The sequence below is a fragment of the Lagopus leucura genome, unplaced genomic scaffold (genome assembly GCF_019238085.1).
Source record: "Lagopus leucura isolate 7727_CA_CO unplaced genomic scaffold, USGS_WTPT01 Super-Scaffold_100030, whole genome shotgun sequence".
Taxonomy (NCBI): Eukaryota; Metazoa; Chordata; class Aves; order Galliformes; family Phasianidae; genus Lagopus; species Lagopus leucura.
Window position 1 is genome coordinate 3,856,746 of NW_024962281.1, and position 18,488 is coordinate 3,875,233.

The following is an 18,488-nucleotide window of genomic DNA, read 5'->3' on the forward strand; positions in this document are numbered from 1 at the left end:
CTTCTTTTGGAAGATTTGGTTTCTTTAGAAGATGCCACACAAACACGATGGATGCGGGGCAGAGGGAAGCTCTGCCCCAGGAGGTTCTATGGTGTCTGTCTGCATCCACAGCACTTCCCCACTTGAGCAGTGAACAAAATTCCTCTTGTCATGACAAAGTTTCTGAATGTGTGCTTTGTATACATAGCTGTGTTCTCTCTGAGCCATTTAGCCTCATCAACTACAATGAAGATACTGAATCAGAGCAAGCTGGGAGCGAGCAGACTCCAGCTGGCTCTTGGGCAGATATGCTGGCCAGCTGACAGGAGTAAAACTGCAAGAAATCTGACACAGAAAACACGCGGAGTGAGGAGATAGACAACAGAGGCAGGCAGGTAGGCAGGCATTGCACAGCACCTGCTCACTGCTTTCGGGTACAAGACAGTGCATAACCTGCCCTGGACTGGCTCTCAGTACACCACTTCATGCCAGCTTATCCTATCTCCCATCAAGCACATCCAGTGTTCCTTGCAGGGGGCAGACATATGCAGTCCCATGCTGCCATTTTAGTCTCTTCTGCTCATTTTATATTCTTGCTTCCACTTTCAGAAAGTTTGAGGAGAAACTGGCAGTCACAGAATCACAGGGTTGGAAGGGACCTCAAGGATCATGAATCTCTAACCCCCCTGCCACATGCAGGGCCACCAACCTCCCCATTTAATACCAGACCAGGCTGCCCAGGACCCCATCCAATCTGGCCTTGAACACTTCCAGGGATGGGGCAACCACAACCTCTATGGCAGCCTGTTCCAGAACCTCACCACCCTCTCTGTAAAGAATTTCCCCCACATGCTTTAAAGTCATGGTGCTCTAGCCATGTTCATAGCAAAAATAGAAGGGAGGAAGGCAGCAACATGGGGAGCAGCCAGATGGTAGTAGCCCCAACACAGCCATGAAAGCACCAGCCTTGCAGACCAACTGCTAAAAATTGCAGTGGAGCAATGTGTCAGCTGCCCTTAGCATTTTGTCCTATCTCAGTGCATATCTTGTACTTTCTGGTAGCATTCTGTAATTTTCCCTCTTACAGGGGCTGCAGCACAGCTTGCAACACCCAGCCCTGTTCAAGCAGTCTCAACAAGGAGCATGGAGCTCATACAGGCTCACCTATCCCCTCCTAGCCCACTGGCACAGAGGCAGATGTAGCACAGGTTCAAGGCTGCAGGCTCACTGCATGACATAGGATGTCACCCACACACCAGGATCTGTGACAATGAACCGCCTTGCAAAGAGCCAATGACAAGACCACAGCATGGGGCTTGGAGAAGGACCCATTCCCCAAGCACAGCTCCTCAGGCCGACGAGCTGGAGTGCAGAGATTCTGGTGGTAGACACTCACAAAGTAACTCAATGGATCTGAAGCTGTACTTGCATAATTCCCCTGTTTTCAGGAAGACTTTCTCAGTATGTACCACAGCAGAGCCAGAACTTTTCTTCTTCACATGTCCATGATGTCAGTCCTGACCTACAATGACTTCAGAACAAACACTCTGAAAACTTCAGCTTCCACTGGAGCCTGGTTCCAGCAATGGCCTGGAGTCACTCCTCATCAGAAGCAAGTGAAAGAAAGCTAGCCTTATCCCAAGGCCTGCATTTAACTCAAGGAAGTGTTCCTCGTTGTGCAGATTCAGTGTAAGCTGATCTATAATACCCAAATACATCTTGCAGTGCTATCCCATCATCTGAAGCTTGATAGCACTGCCATGCAATTCTTTACCTTCATACTGGGCCATTATCTCAGCAGAAGGGCATGGAAATCTGATGCACAGCAAAGCAAGACATCATCTGCTGTAATACCTTTATATCATGTGCCAACAGCTTTTACTTGGAGAAAAACTATCCCCACGTCAGCAAACTATTTGCTTTTGGTTTTAATTGTCTATCTGCAAACAAATAATTTGATACAGTCTCCTGGACATGTTTGGTCTTAAATGGACCCTATTGACATCTTGCAAAATATTGACAAAAGAGAGTCCTTTGAACAGCAAAGAATTAGCAAACAGCAACGCTTCCCAGCTGGTTGCTCTGCAAAATCCTTTCCTTTCCTATATGTTCTTTCCAGAGACAGTAATGTCTCCAAAAGGAGTCTTTACTTTGTTCCCCTTTTCCAGCATTGAAAGCTTTCCTGAGTTTTCCTTTACAGCACCAGCACAAGGCTCTGGTAAGCTGGAGCCCCACAGCTCCACTGAAGCTCTCTCTCCAAGCAGCACATACACAGTCCTTTTGACTCGTGGCTCCCAAAAGGGCACTGAAGGATCCATTTTTGAAAGCTTTACCTTGTGTTAACAAAGGAAATTTCACAAAGCTCAGGTAAATAAGTGAAAGAATCTGTTTTCTGGAAACGGAAACTCCGCCACAGAGAAATGCATTCATCTTTTTGAAGGCTGTCTGCCATTACAAGATGTGTGTATAAGGATTTTTGCTTTAAACTGAGTTCAGTATCAAAGGCACATGCTCTACATCAATGTCAGACATTTCTACTTGGTTTTCTACCAGAGTTTTTGATTACAGCATAAGGATTTTTTTTTTCCTTGTGTTTGGAAAATCTGTCTTTAAAGCAGAGATCTAGGAATATAGAGCAAATGTGGCTATTGAGGCTTGTTCACATTTTAATTGCATGGTTGCAGACTTAACAGGAGAGAATTCTTTCCTTCTTGAAATTCAAGACATTGAAAGGTTAATTCAGTCTTCTCAGTTCCATTTCCTTCCGTTCCACTTCCCACCCCCATCTGTAGACAGCTGAGTTATTTGAATTTTATGCAAGCTTGTATTCATCCGAAGGGAAATATCATTCAGTGTAAGCATCAGAGAAGAGAAAATTACACTACTGCACATTTTCATTTCTCAGTTCCAATTTGCTTTTGTCTTTATTCACTGGTTTGGGCAGCAGGCTGACACACTCATGCCCTAACGCGAGCTTCCACTCAAAAGTTAACTTGAATTAAAGCTTGAATGTCCCCATCCCCTTTAAATTCCTGTACTTTAAACCTTTGAGGATCTGCCCTTGAGCTGTGCTGCTCTTCCTTTGAGCTGCAGAAGAGCTGCAGTTCAGGTTAGCACAATCTGCCCACTGCCAACACAATCAGTCTCTGCTGCTCCCGTGTTTTTTCATGGTGTGGTCACTCACATTCAAAGTATAATAACTGCAGAGGTGACAAACTGAGTGTACAGAGCCCAAATTAACCCTGCTATGAAGACTTATCCTTAATAAGACTGCAGATGTTTTCTGTTGGTTTTTTTACTTTTTTTGGTATATACTTGCAAGGAGCAAGCCTTAAAGTAGCCACTGGCAACACTTTAATGTGGTCAAATCCTGAAAAAAATGGTTATTTGCTTTGGACACTGCAGAAGGAAAGTAGCCTAATATTTCTCCTTTACATCTTAGAGAAGAAAAAGAGTGTCTATGTAGCATGCTGCAGCACTCATTTGAGCATGCAACTGATAACAAATGTGGAACTTATTGATTACAACTTTCTTAGGTAATTGTTGGCCTTGAACACAAATTGTACTCTCTCTGTGTATGGCTTACAAACCAGCTCATAAAACTGGAGAATGATTTTTGGAAAAGATGATGTATGAATCCCTTCACGTAGAAATACAACTTTTTGTTCTGGTAATTCCTTGCAGAGATGAGCTAGAGGAGATAGCAGGCTGTCTGCTGCTCTGCTTCGGTAGCTTTCCTTCCTTAGGCACCTTAAAAACGTGAGAGTTGATCTTCTTTTCCACAAAACATAATGCATACTTCAGCTCCGAGGTCCCAATCTATTGGAAGTGAAAGGATTTTGCAGCACTGGTGGTAGGCATCCCTCAGCCTCAGCCACAGCCGTGTGTCCCTGAAGTCGGGGCATTATGCCATCATATCTGCCCCAGCACACAGCGTAACACTGATGGAAATGGCAGACTCACCTGCTGTCTGTTTTTCCTCTGGACAAAAATGAAAATCTAAATGCTGAACTTGTAGATCTCTGGATTTTATTACCTTCTCTCTGATTGCCTGGCTTATCAGTTTGGTAGTCCAGCTGCAGATGAAGTGCCACAGTTCAATCAGAACAGTGCTCCTTTTGTTTAAAGTAAAAAGAGTGAAGAGGTCAACAATGGATTGTTGGATTCAAGAGGCTGCTGAATTCCAGAGCAGTCAGCTGCACTGAGAGAGGTGCTCTGAGCACACTTCCAGTGCTCACCCATGACTTCTTTCTCTGCCCTGCTCTTTCTCTCTGCATATGAGAGATGCTACTGTTCTTAATGTCTAGAGACACAAATAGATATATATTTAAAAAAAGAAGTAAATAGTGTAAATCATGCTGACCTAGCATTTCTAGAGCAGTATTCATCACCATTTGCCCTATAGCATACTGTTGTGACTAATGTGTCACATGCTTCTTTCCCCACCCTTTCTCTGGGAGAGAATCGCATGCATGGACATTTTGTATTAATCTTTTCCCTTTAATAACGCACACATATGTCACCACATTTTGCTAGAGAAGGCAATACCAAAGCCAATTATGTAGTGCTGGAAGACACAGTTTTGGGTCAGCTTTTCAGAAAGCTATGTTGCACAAATCTCCATCTGGCCAAACCTTTAAAAATTCACCCCCATAGTAAATTTTGGAAGTCAAAAAGAGAGGGAGAGAGGAAATTTCCACTCCTGCTAGCTTATGTTTTCTCTCCGTTTTTTTCCTGCTGCAATAAGACTCCTAGCATAGACTAACTCCAGAGCTATTTGGAAAACATGGGGTTGGAAAATATAGCCAGAGCAGAAGGACTGTCCACATCTAGCCTGTCTTCTCCTCCCATCTGCAGCCACCCTTAAGACCCAACATTCTACAGGAGGAAAACTGAACACCTTAGGTAACAATCAAACACACTGGAGGACAAGAACCAATTGTTTACACACCAGCAATGCAGGATTAGAAGAGACATTCTGCCAAAGAGACATCACTGCCTTCCCTACACCCCCAGGATTCATTGTCTCTTAGCCTGGGAACCTGTCTGCGTTCCCAAACACGGTTATTTTTTTTGGCAGCAAGATAGAGCAAACAGCACAAAGGGAACTGAGAAAATCCTTCCAGTGAAGCTGTAGTCTCCTTTCTGTTCCCCTAAGGACAGAACCCTCTAAGTGTAGCTTACAGCACACGCTGTCCTGCCACCTTGCTGGAAGGTGTTTGATTCCAAAAGGAATTGGGGTGCTCGCAGAACCCAGCCCAGCAATTTCGGCCTCAAAAAAATCAATCTCCTACCTTTACCACCAAAAATACCACAACGTTTTGCAAATGAAATCACTGTTCAATTTGAGTGGGTGTGTTATTTCGAGACAGTTGTGTCAGCTTATTGGCTCAGCTACAGACTCCAATCTGCACAACGTCTGTTCCCCGACGCGTTCGGATGCTTTGTCCCTCTTGGTCCCACATACAAATAGATGCAATCTGATTCTCAGTGTTGCACCCAAGAGAAAGAAGCCCCTTCTTCCTGCAGCTTCCCACCTCATCACCGTGCAGCTCGGCATCTCGCCAACACCTCTTGAGCCAGAGATGAGCACTGCATCCCCAAACTGTGGACAGTGCAGACACAGAGACGACTGAGCCAGGCTGCACCACTTAGCAGAACTTTGATCATAATGAGCACGGCCACATTGCTGCCCGCAGCCCTTTGGGAGCAGCCACAGCACAGACAGGTTTGCATGGTGCTGAGCTCAGCGGGACCCAGACCATCCCTGTGGAGTTCAAGCTGAGCCGTGCTGTGCAGATGTTCTCACGTGAAGGTGCTCTGCTCTCCTTCACCTCGTTCCTTATTTTAAGTACACGTTGGAGGAGGAGGTCCTTCAGTCGTGTTCACAGTGCACACAGATCAGATCCCAAAGCGCTCTACTTAAGCCTTCGGAAAAGTCCCACATCACCTTCCAGGATCTCTCCATCAACTACATTTGTCTGCCCAAAGATCTCACAGCTGCCCAGCGGCTCTTGGAGCTCATCTCAGCTCCCTTAGTTTGCTGGAACTCCAGCAAACTATTCATGCTATCCCAGGTTGGACACCTGGGAAAGGCAGTCCGGGTACATGGCTAAGGATGGCCACCTTGTTCAGTTTCCCACAAAGTGTCCCAGCAAAACACAGCCAAGGGCTCCAAGCCATTACAAAGGGTTTTTAAAATCACATCACTCAGCACCCAGAGCATGATTTCCTTCTGTCAGCAGGACGTGCAAACACAGCTTCTCACAAAGCCCAGCAGGAAGGTGGCTGCTTCCCAGGGACTGCCTTGCAGTGGGAGGCACCTCCATGAGGATTTGTAGCTGCCAAACCTGAGAACAAAGGAGAGATTCTTTGTTCCTCCTTCCAGGACACATGCCTGGCCACTAGCTGATGGATGAGCCTCGGGTGGCAGCCGTGCCACCATCACTGTGCACAGAGCCATCTCCAGGGGTAGGGTATCCCCCTGAACTCATCACCCACAACCTAGCACCAGCCCTTAGGTGAACTCCAAACCTCGGCATTACAGGAGAAGGGCAGGAAACTCAAACACCATCATCTTGGAAAAGGAAGAGAGAAAAAAATCAAGATGTATTTTGGCTGTTTTCTGTGTTGGTTTCTCCATTTCCCCCTCTCGTGCATTTTCTGCAGAGGCAATCTGTCCTTTCCCTAAATGCTGAGCAATCCCAGCACAGAACTAATCAATATTAATGGCGATGGGACCGGGGGTGGGAGGAGAGGAGGGATTAACGTGACCTTTTTAAACACGCGCTGCCTCAGACGGTCACCGAGCAGCTGAGGAGAAAGCAGCCAGACGGTAATGCCATGTGCTTTCAGTAGCTTTGCTTTGGCTTTTTTTGATGGTTTGTTGTTTTTTTGGGTTTTTTTTTTTTTGTTTTTTTCCCTATGAATATTTACTTCTGTTGTCTCAGAGCAGATAGGAATAGAATCAGGTTGTCTTAAGGAAGGAAAAGGTATCCGCCTGCCAGCACCCGCAGGCCGATCATCCTTGCTAGAACCTGTGCTGAGCTCAGCAGAACAATGCATGGGATGGATTTTAGCTTGAATTCCTATTAAAAATGGGAACTGGATGAGGGATGGTTTGCCAGTGCAGCATTTAATGCTGGTGTGCTTTGTGACTATCTGCTATGTGGGGTCCAATCGAACGCACCGACTCAAATATTGAGTGCGAGAGCAAACAAAGGACCCTGCGAAGCAGCCCTCCTATTGTCGGGCACAAATGCACACAGCAGCTAATCCCCCCTGCTGCGGGACCGACTTAGGGCAGTGTACTGAGAATTATAGAAAAAGCCTATTAATGAAAACAAAACCATTATTGAAACTATTTGTGCATGTCGGATTCGTGGCTTACTGCAGAATTTCTGGGTATCAGCATTCCTCAAAGCAGCAGTTCAGGTCAGGAGGTGCTGTGGGTTATTCTCTGAATGCATTGTCTGTATTTAGTTTTGTTTCCGTGTTCCAAATGTGACTTTTAGAAACTGATGCTGAGAAATCTATATTAAATTCTACTCATGTCTTTCCTCTTCTGCTCTGAGAGCACCAAGCTTTGGGGAGCGACCCCAGATTGAGGCGTGAGATCTGTGTTTGGTTTTGAATGAACATTTTTACCGCATTTCTTCACTTTTGCAGCAGGCTTTGCCTTGCAGATGGCACAGCACGAGCTAACAGAGCCGGGTGTGCTTTCCCTTTCTTTGTCAGGACCCACCATGTCTGACAAACCAGATTTCGCAGAAATTGAAACGTTTGATAAGACCAAGCTGAAGAAGACAGAAACAAGAGAGAAAAATCCATTGCCCACCAAAGAAAGTAAGTGCTTGTGAGGCTCTTTGAACCGAGAGCAGCAGAAACATCAGCCCGTATTGCAGCTAACGTGCAGAATGAATAGCGATCAAACTCATCCCTGATTTAAAGGGGGACAATACTAAGAGTTGTGCTAAATGTTGACTTTCCAAAGGTAGGAGCAGCTAAACCCAATTGTGCTTTTTGTGTGGAAGTAATCTGATGGTAACATACCCTGCTAAAAGCAAAGATAATGGGATAATGGGACATACCTGCACAGATGCTCAGAAGGGAAGGCAGTGTCCCAGGAGGGGCCTGGCCCTGGTTTGGCACATCAGAGCTGTGGGAATAAAGCAGCAGCAGAAGCCCATCACCGCCTGTCTCAAACAGGAAACCTCCCTGAGCACAGGGTTGCAGTTCCAGGCTTTTGCCTTCCCCAATGCCTGTGCTGTATCAGATGCTGTCTGCATTTCCCATTCAGCTTTGGTGTGAAAATGGCACTTCCCTGCTCTTGGACCAGGCTTTGGGAGCAGGCTCTCTCAGAAGAGCACCACTAGCCACAAAGGGCGCCATTAAATTAATATTTTATCAGATGGTTTCTACTTGGGGTCTGTCAGTGCTGGCAGCCATGGGGACACACTGCTCCCCCAACAGGAAACCCATTCTGCCCTGGTTTGTTGTCCCTGCTGATGTTCTGTCTGTCCTACAAGAGGAAGATGCAACATCACAAAGTGGACCTCAGTAGCAAGGCAGACAAAGGAATACATCAGAATTTTGGGGCGGTCAAATCCAGTGGGGATTTGCCACCACTCAGCACAGAGACCTGTTTTGCCCCCAACCCTTGCAGTGCTGATTGACAATGGTTTTGTTCTCTGCATTTTTCTGGCAGCTATCGAACAAGAAAAGCAAAGTGAGAACGCACCCTGAGCGTCAGAGAGATGATGTGACTGCTGCTTCTTCGGTGGGGTTTGGGCTTCTGCGCTGGGTTTTGTTCTGTTTTGTTTCCCCTCCCTTCCACTTTCCCCTCAGTGCTCATTATCCATTTCATTTATTTCATTTAGCAAACACTCCTTTCATGTTCCCAGGAAGAAGTTTGTTTTGTATGTGTTGCTCTGTATTCTTAAAATGGGAATTCAAAGTTCTGTACCACACCCATCACTTGAAAAAAAACAAAAAAACAAAAAAAAACAACCAACTGCATAAAAATGTTTTCCTAAACCTCACAATGAAGAAGTTTCTTCCATCCAGCTGTGTTTGAGACTTTACAAGTAGGAGTTGCTGTGTAAATCCAACAACAAAGGTAGCTGTGACTGTGGGCAGCAGCTCTGCTCCGCCTGCACAGGGGATGTGCTGATGGCATCTGCCTTCATCTGACCACACCAAATGCAAGAGGGCATTTCAGGGGAGCTCCAGGGAGCAAACCTTACATTCTAACAGGTCTTACCTTTGGACAAGGGTGTGAATAAGATGGGAAGGCATTAGCTTGTTTCAGTCCTATCAAACAGCAGGTTGGAGGTCTCCAAGACAAGCTGATGGCTGGGTTGAGGAAGGACTCCTATCAGGAGCTCAGGTGGGAATGGCTGCAGCTCTCTCACTGGTGTTCTGCCCTTGTTAGCCTATCAAGATCCAATCAGCCTTGGTACAGCCCTTTGCCCACCTGATACCAAGCAACATGGGAATGCTGGAAGGTCTCTGGGCAATAAAGAAAAGAAATTCATTGTAAAATTATTACTGCATTGATTTTCTGGGATGTGAGACACCTTTGGCAGCAAACAGGCATGCAACAAACCCTCAGAGCAGACAAGGTATCCTTGAGTCTTCAATACTAATGCTGCAGAAACACCCCCTCTGGGCTGGGTAGAGCTCAACAGAAGTCTGCTCTGGTCTCACTCTGTTCTCAGTTATGTGCTATCGTGTTAGCTCTGGAATTAGCTGCAGTTATGTGTTATCGTGTTAGCTCTGGAATTAGTTGCAGTGATATCAGGGGGACACATGATTAATTTGGGCAGATACACTGCTGCCACCAGGGCTGCAGCCTGGTCTTACCTGCACAAGGAAAGGGGATAACTGAGTGCGTATCCACTCCGCAGGGACACTGCGCGTATGGCTGAGGGAAGTGCAGCTGGCCTATAGGCTCCAGGGAACAGGAAAGGATGGTTGACATGGAAGGCTCTCACTACCCAGGAGTTGTTTGACAGCTGACACTAAAAGTGAATCACAAGATTTGTAAATAAATTAAAAGAGCATAGCCACAAAATGGGCAACATTCCCTAGCAACAAAAGGTAAATGGTGACCAAGAGACCAAGGGGAACGCATTATGTGCAGGGCTGGTAACTTCAGAGCTTCATTCACCTCCGTGTTACGCAAGGGGGAGGGTGGTATGCTTCCACCCAGGGGCTGGGAGCTTGGCCTTGGCCAAATATCTGTTGTGATGGCAGCCTGGTGGTGGAGACAGCATTTAGAACTGGTACGGAGAGAACAGCCCCTGCTGGCAGCCCGCACTGCTAAGAGCATTCAGACAGATTAACCACTGCTTTTCTGCGCAACAGTTTTGGCAACCAGCACGCACCACAACCACACTCAGCATGTGAGCCTGAAGACTAAACTTGCTTCATTTTCTTGTGCCAGAAGACAGCATTCTGCTCCACATGACAATCTCCCTTGTTCCCTGCCAGCTCGGAGCATCTGCCAACTTGCTCAGCACAATACGTGATAAATCACCCAAAACTCTGCGTGCAGTGGAGCCGATGGGAAGCACCCACACCCCCCAGATCCCAAAGTCTGTGCTGTGCTCTCAGGCAGCAGGAAGGGAAACGAGGTCTGGCCAAAGCAAGAAAACAATAGAGATATTCTTCTCTTTGCTTGCCCAGAAGCCAAGGATTAGCAGTGCTGCTCTGAGGACAGAGGCAAAAGGCCAAAGCAGCCCACAGCACCAGAGGCACCAGGTTTGTCCCAGCTGTTGCTGCCCCAGGCTCACACTGCTCCCATGAGACCTCCTCCCAGCTGAGCTACTTGTCCTTAGCGCCCTGTACACTACACTCAAAGTCTTAGCACTTTTATTTGTGTGACTTACCCATCCAGGAAGGCTTTGGAGCCAAGGACAGCATCAGCCCAGTTCCCCAGCCCTGGGCTGCAAAGCTTTCCAAGTTACAGCAGAGCTCATAGCAGCTGCACACCACAAAAGGCTCTGCAAGGATCGAGGCCACAGCTCACCCAGCGCAGATACTGCAGGCTGGCATATTTGGAGGCTGCTTCTTCCACCATCAGCAGCTCAGAGAGACTTGAAGTTGAAGGCACGCAGTCACAGGACCCCAAGTTGAGAAGTGTCCTCCCCTGTTGCAGTGTGAAGTCACTGCACCAGGAGACTAAGATTCAAAAAGAGGAGGGCCAGGTCTGGCTCTCTGTTATCACAGTCAAACAGTATTACAGCCTTTATCTGCAGGGCAGGCTGAGGGCGCAGACCAGGAAGTTGCTGATTACCTGCAGCCAAGACCAAGGCAGAGTGAATGCTGATCATTCCAGCCACTCTGCTGGGGAAGTGTTTCCTGCCAACCACACTGAGCACCTCAGGTGCCCCTAGGAAACATCTTAAACTGCTCTGAACCCCCATCTATAGCTAGGCTCACTGATAGCATCCACTCTTAGTACCCAGACCTTCTCCAGCTTTCTGCAGGCAGGGCTGACCTGAGCCACCTCTTCCACAAATCTTGCCCACCTCCAGGTGGGGTTGGGGCTAATTAGCTGAAGAGCAACAGGCCTTTGCTGTTTGGATGCTTTACATAATGAGACAGTACCTTAGGGATCTTCCAAAGGAAAAAACAGCTTTGGTGCTAATCCCATCACAGAAAAAAAAAGAATCATATACAGACAAACACCAGCATTCTTGGCATTGCCATAGAGCCAGCCTTGTCCCCTTGTGAGTCACTGCTAGTTGATTTGCACAGCCACAGTGAGCCCTGGCTGAGCAGAGGAGATCTGCATTCCTCTTGTTATTATACAGAAGATACTTGATCAAACAAGGCTCGTTAGGCAGGTGTTTGATAACAGGGAAAGGCAGGGAGGACAAACCCTGAACTTGTTGAGTTCCAGTTTAAGCTCACCTACAAACCATAGGGGAATCCTGATGACTCCAGTTCCAAAATACACTTTTTTTTCCCCAAAAATTATTTTTTAACGTGGTGGCTGAGGTGTCTGACAGCATAATGCTCGCACCAGGCTCGAGGAGCTGGAGCTTTGGGAAAATATTCCGTTGTGCTTCTGCTAAATCTATGGGCTCGTGACCTGACAGAGACCTCTCCTGCTACTTGAGGAAGAGGGGAGAGGAAAGCAGGGAATGTGTAAGGGAGTGAGCCCAGTGACACAGTGTCAGCAGGATCTGAACTGCAGCTGCATGGGAAGAAAGATGGAAGGGAGCTGAAAGCACAGCTGAGGAGGTGCCCAGTGTGGCCAAAACCCAAGTCAGAAGCAGCACAGGCAGCTCTCCTGCCCCTGTCCAGCTCACTCATTGTCTTCCCAAAACCATGGGATGAAAACAATGGCCCCTAAAAAGCACTGACCTAGCAGTGCCAACCTGGACCTCCTCTGCAGCAGGGAGGGAGCAGAGCTGCTGCCTTCCCCTCAGCCAGGCACAGGCAGCCACAGTCCCACAGTGTGCTGCACGTCCTGCACCCAGCACTGAGTATGGAGGAGCAGGCGTTCTTGTGCAGCTGTGTTATCCTGATCCAACGCCATGCCTCTCAAGCTGGCAGCGGGCTGAGCTTTGCCTCCCACTGCAGCTCTGCGCCAGGCCAGGCATCTCCACACACCTCTGTCATTTCAGGACAGACCATTCAGGAAGGAGCAGTTGCTGGGGATGGTTTGTGCACATCTTGCATATCGTGCTGACAACAACTCTTGAAAGCTCCTATGATAAACTGCAAATGTTCTGATGCTGCATGTTTTCTGCAAGGCCCTCCACAATTCATTCAGTTGATGGAGAAGTGTGTGTGGATGGGGTCCAGCAGCAGGCACCAAACAGAATGAAAGAGGATTTCAGAGCAAACCAACCATCTCAGGCATCTGAAGCCAACTGCACCAATTCAGAGGCTGATGCTGTGAAAATATTTGCATTTGGCAAAGTTGCAGCAAGCAGGGCGGGAGTGAGGGATGTGTGACTTCAAGTGGGTGTTTTCAAACAGCATTTTGTTTGGGGAAAATAATCCCTCTTGGTCTGCTTTGTTTTCTCATGGTGCTGGAAACAATTCTCCTCAGTGGAAAGAATTGGGTTTTTCTGTTGCTGTGTCCCTGACTGGGAGCCAGCAAAGGTTGTGTGGCCAACACCCCTGCCTTGCTAGCACTGGAGAGGTCACCTCCAAGAGTTAAAGAAACACAAGATGGGCCCCGTATCATGTATTTGGTTTAGCAATAAGAAAACAAGTACACATGAACCCCCCCTGGGTGCCCTGGAGCAGCAGCATTGCTCTGGGGAGTCGAGTGCAGGGAGAAGGATCCACCACAGCTCCGACTGCTGCCTCAGCTCTGCCACAGCACAGCCTGCACTGCGCTCCTCCTGCTTTCCCTGTGCCCTGTGCAGCCTACTATCGCAGCACCAGCCTGGCAACCCGAGCCCTCACCTCCCACCTGCACAGCCCTCAGCAGGCAGAGGTGCATGGTGAGGACAGGCACTGTGGGATGGAGGCGTGGAGCAGCTTTGGTAGCAGCTGCAATTCTTCCATGTGTGCACATGTGCCCAGGAAAGCTTTGGCGGCATCAGTCCAGGGGGAGATGGTAGGGTCCAGTGCAGGGAAAGCCGCAGTCGCCATTTTATGTCAGTGGTGCACAAGCAGGAAGGAAACAGAAGAGCTTAACCTAAAATAGCCCTCGGTGTGCAGAATGAGCCGAAAAATCTGAACCCCAGAGCCACGCTGGGACAGCAGGGCAGCTGTTTGTAACACGGGGTGAGCACACAGAGCGGCAACACCCGTCTACGACTTCGGTCTCTGCTGCAGAGCGTGCCCCGGGGCCGACCTGTGGGAAAGGCCGCTCGCTGAGCTCCGAGTTCAGCGCCCGGTGCCGCCCGCCCTGCAGGCTGCACACAGCGGGCCGCCCCCAGGGGGAGCCCCGGCACCGCCCGGACGGATCCGGGCCCGGCGCTCCGTGCGCTCGGAGGGCGGTCCTGGGACACCTCAGCCCGCAGAGGGCCCTAACGGTGTCTGAGGGGATGATGAGGAGCCTTTGTGCAGCTTCGAACCTGTAAAGGCTTAAGGCTGCTTTTGTAAGGCCAGAGAGCCTGCCCAGAGTCGTTGCCTCAGGTGACACTGGGAACATCTCTTCCCACCTCATCTAGTAATAAACACACGGCACCTGCAGGCTGATTGAAGCCTCTAATGAACATGCTGTCAGTGCTTCTGGGAATGCAGGACCAGAAACAAAGCTCTCTTCTCGCTGGGCTGTTCCCAGCAAGACTCAGAACTCTTAATGTTTCTTTCCACCCCAATTTCCCCGGAAAGACATTGCAGTTTTGTGTGCTCCTCTGCCCATGAAAATATTCACGGCTCAAATCATCACTTCCATGATACTGAAATCTGCCCCCATTTGCTGCCAGAGCCACCACCTGCTGCCCTGCACAGCCGCGCACCTCCAGCTCCACAGCATGGGTATGTGGGCTCAGGGTTTCCCCAGGACACAAAGTGGGTCAGGGCAGGAGGGGAGGCAGAGCCACAGCCACTAAGGGACATGTAGAGACTGGTGATGTGGAGAGCTGTGGAGCACCACACAAGCAGCGTTATTCATCAGTTAATTTAGCTCAAGTTTGAATGGGAATGATGAAGAAGGAGGCGATAATTTTCCTTCATATCAGGGGCCTGATCTCTTCCTGGACAGGAGTTTATCTGCTGAGGTGCTGCATTTGCGGAATGGGAGATACCCACATACCCATGGAGTAACCTATGTGCTGCACTAACACTGCTTTGCATGACACTTCCTCTAACGAGGGAGAGGAAAACAAAACTTCTGGCACTGCTTTATCGTGCTGATGTGTAAACAGCCCCGTGGGCTTTGAAGGACACACCTGGAGGAGCAGATGAGGTGAGGCCCATCAGGTCACAGCACTGAGGCATGGCAAACTAAAGGCTGGAAACGTGTGTCTTATCCTGCTCTGCTCTTCATAGCAGCTCAAGCAGAAGGACTAAGCTAGTTGCCCAAAAGTATCTTTATCTCCTCTTAGGATGCTGCAGAGAAAGAAGCACAGAGTAGCCATGGGGATTTACCCATCCAGCTCTTGGGAGGATGGGCAGACAGACCTCAACAGCCCTTCCCAGGGGGAGATGCTGAGTGAGGAGCAGCTTTGGTCTGCTATAGGGAGATCTGAGGCCACAAGAATGGGATTTCTGTGCACACACACAGGGTGGCACAGCAGGGCTCTTACCAGACTGCAGTCTGCCTATAGCCCCCATGCTGAGTGGGGAACAGCTGCCTTGGGGATCTAGAAATGGGTGAGGTCATGGAAACAGAGTGGAGAAATCAATGGGGAGAGAAGGTAGCGGGGAAGGACAGATTTAAAACATGTGATGCAAAACTGGTGAGAAGGACGGGGAAGAAATGCCCTTTATCTGCTTGCAAGTGAAATAGCCTTGCTCTTGCCAGAAGCAACATCCCAGCTTGCTCCTGAGCTGAAGTCTCCATTTTGAAGCCCAAACTGTGCAACCTCACACCTCCTGTGGTCCTTTAAAGATCTGATGGTCCTGTAGTATATTCCAGGAGGCATCTCCTTCAATAGCAGAGCCTCTTACATTGGAGTTGCTCATTCTGGGCTTCCCTGATGAAGTTCACTGCTTGCCCCACCACACAGTGCATGAGGCTATGTTGGGAATCAGGATTAGAAACAAAAAAACTGGTTGCATTGTTACAACTGAGAGAGACGAGCTGCTGCATGGAGGCAGGAGACAGGAGCTTCTCATTTGGTCACAACAAAGTGTACCCTCCAACTGCACTGCTGGGCTTTTAAGCCTTCGTTCAGTGAACATGAGCCCACTTCTAATTATGTACCAACATAGGGATCAAGAGGACTGAGCCTGCAGGGTAGGTGTGGCACAGAATCTAATTTCAGTTTCACCCAATCTTCAATTAACATTCCTTAACCAAAACATGTTCGTTATTCAGGCAAAATTCCCCCCAGCACCGGCAGGACGAGGGCTTGGGTCCTGCAGGCTGCTCCTGCAGCTGGGAACTGCAGCAGACAAAGCAGACACGAACCTATTTTGCCCACTATGGGAAACCTGGTGTCGGGAAGACTGAAAAACAAGAGCTGAGCATTCAGGGCACTTATTTAGTGCTCATGATGGATCATTCTGGAGCAAAACAAAACACTCCCGTGGCAGAGAGACTGTGCAATCCAAGGGTATGGCATCACCTTGGGGGCTTGGGTGGCTTCCTGGGGAGAGCACAATAAAATGCAGCAGCTTCCGGCGCTGCTGACAAGGGGGTGTCTCTCTAATTACCCAGGTGGATTTTATTGTAATGGAGCCAGCAATGCAGGATTTGACGCGAGGGGTCTGAATGTATCACCTGCCTAGGGCAATTTAGTGAGCTGTCTGTGCTTTATCTGTTGTTCTCCATGCCAGCAGTGCTCGCTCCCCTTGCTGCTCCCTGCACTCGTGACCCCCACACGGCCCATCCATCTCTCTTTGCATGGGCTTCTACATGCAGCATTTGTATGATCTGATTTGCCTCGTGTCTGCCTTCCTTTAAATGCCATATTCTGATGTGAGTAGGATTTCATGAGTACACAGGGTTGCAAAAACACAATTAAAGTCTCGTGGGGCAAAATATTTCAGGACTCCCATCATCTCACAAAAAGCACTGCCTGTTGGGTCACGTAGCAAGAAAATAAGAAACAAAGCATCACTAGTTGGTCAGTAAAGCCAAGGGGCTCTGGCCAACATCCAGGGCACCGATTCCCAACCAGCATTCCCTGCTCAGCTGTTTGCAGCAGTACCGAGCCTCTGCTTGTCCCACCAACCCCACGGCTTGGGGCTTCGAGGACCGCTGGCCATTCGTTTTCTGCACTACCAGGTAAACAAAGGAGAAATTTTGCTTTCAGATTTTTCTTTCCCTACTAGTTTCTAAGGAATGGGAATGCCAAAGGAAAACTCCTCCAGCATTCTGCAGCTGAGCTGTATGGCTCGGTGAGCACAGGCTTTTCCCATGGTGATGGATGAGCCAGCACTACCCCACAACCTGGGGAGCAGAACACTGAAATCAGCTTTGGAATAACTACAGCCAATGCAGCTCTGCCATTTACTTTGACATTTTATGCACATCAGCCTCTGTACCTCAGTTTACCCAATCAAAAAGCAGAGACTGCTACATTTAATCTCTCTTCCTGCAAGAGCACTGAGCAAAGCACTTTATAAGTGCAAAATTTATCAACACAGTAGGAGCAAAGTCTGCTTAACCATAATGTCTGGGTGGTGGGGAAAGTCCTCCAGCAAAACCAGCATCCCAGCCCATGGGTCTGAACAGGCCAACAAATCCCCAGAGCAGGAAGGCTCATCTGTGCACAGCTCTCCATTTGCTGACAGCTAGCAAAAGTGACAACATTACAAGTGACTTTTAAGATCCCGTGGCTTTAATAGGGAAAGATGTATTTTAACAGCCCAGGCAAATAACTGTGCAATGCTGCCAACTGCAATGAGTGCTTGCAGCCACGCTTCACGCCCAGAGAAGCTGTTATTTTTCTGGCATTAGATTGGAGGATCATGTGTGAGCTGACATAACAGACATGCCAAAATTGTTCAGCTGTGCAGGCTCTCCCAGACAAAATACCCAAAAAAAAACCAACCAACCAAAAAACCGCCAATATGCCCCCAGGGACAGACAGACGCAAAGCCCGAAATGACATGTGTGCATCTAGAAAATGCACAGCAGATTTCCAAGTCATATGCACAGGCTTCAATCAACGAACCTCGCTGATACATGGGAAACACTTCATTCCCAGTAATTGTCCTTTGACAGCTCTAACAAGTAGGATCTGCTCGGGATGGTAATGATTACAGTGCTGACTCACAGAGGGTTTTGCCGTGCTGGCAGCAGCGCACCAGCATGGTGCTCACTTGGAAGGCATTTTGCATTTTGAACCAATCTGCATTTTTAATCCTCTGACTGCCAACGGTTGTTGGTGGCTTTGCGGTGCTGACTCCCGTTTCCCTCCAGCAGGGGCTGGATGGGGATGTTCCTCTCACTTATTGCCCAGCAAGGGGAGTGAGGTGGGGGTGTTCCTGGACTCCCCATGATCGGGAGCTCCATGTGGGCTCTCACCGTGCTCACACACACACCATGGGCAGATCAGTGGGCACATTTGAGGCACAGTCTGCTCCTGCCCCTGATACAGCCCAAGCCTCCGCTTTGCAGCCCCTCAGCACATCACATCACCTTGCAGCAACAGCAGGAGCCCAAATGTCAGCACCCTGATGGGGAAATGAGAGCAGCGGGACAAGGACAGCCCTGCGCAGGGTGAGCCAGCCTGCCTGGGGCTGCTCAGCCACAGGAAAACCACCCGAGAAGTTTCCATGAACAAAGTCTTGCTGCTGCTCCATTACAGCTCCCGCAGCCCTTAATGACCGTGACTATGAAGAGGCCTTTTGGTTTTCCTCTGATAAGGATTTTCCCTTCCAAGCACACGGGCTTGAAGCGGAGGGGCCGAGGCAGCGCT

At 48.7% G+C, this 18,488-nt stretch overlaps 1 protein-coding gene and 1 long non-coding RNA gene across 4 annotated transcripts; one reads left to right on the forward strand and one right to left on the reverse strand.

Moving 5' to 3' along the window:
* Positions 1–2,637: 2,637 nt before the first annotated feature.
* On the reverse strand, positions 2,638–11,186 carry LOC122185718. 2 transcript variants are annotated; one of them, XR_006180957.1, is made up of 6 exons: positions 10,872–11,186; positions 9,844–10,001; positions 9,242–9,489; positions 8,070–8,137; positions 3,943–6,329; positions 2,638–3,798 (listed from the first exon to the last, which is right to left on the reverse strand). It is a non-coding gene; the product is annotated as an uncharacterized LOC122185718 (long non-coding RNA). The 2 variants fall into 2 exon arrangements; XR_006180958.1 differs by having other exon boundaries at positions 2,638–4,094.
* Positions 6,744–9,054, forward strand: LOC122185717 (thymosin beta-12-like). 2 transcript variants are annotated; one of them, XM_042881762.1, is made up of 3 exons: positions 6,744–6,814; positions 7,717–7,824; positions 8,687–9,054. In XM_042881762.1, the coding sequence occupies exons 2-3, from the start codon at positions 7,725–7,727 to the stop codon at positions 8,722–8,724; spliced, it is 138 nt and encodes a 45-aa protein (XP_042737696.1). In that variant the 5' UTR covers positions 6,744–6,814; positions 7,717–7,724; the 3' UTR covers positions 8,725–9,054. The 2 variants fall into 2 exon arrangements, with proteins under 2 accessions (XP_042737696.1, XP_042737695.1); XM_042881761.1 differs by lacking the exon at positions 6,744–6,814 and having other exon boundaries at positions 7,607–7,824.
* Positions 11,187–18,488: the final 7,302 nt, after the last annotated feature.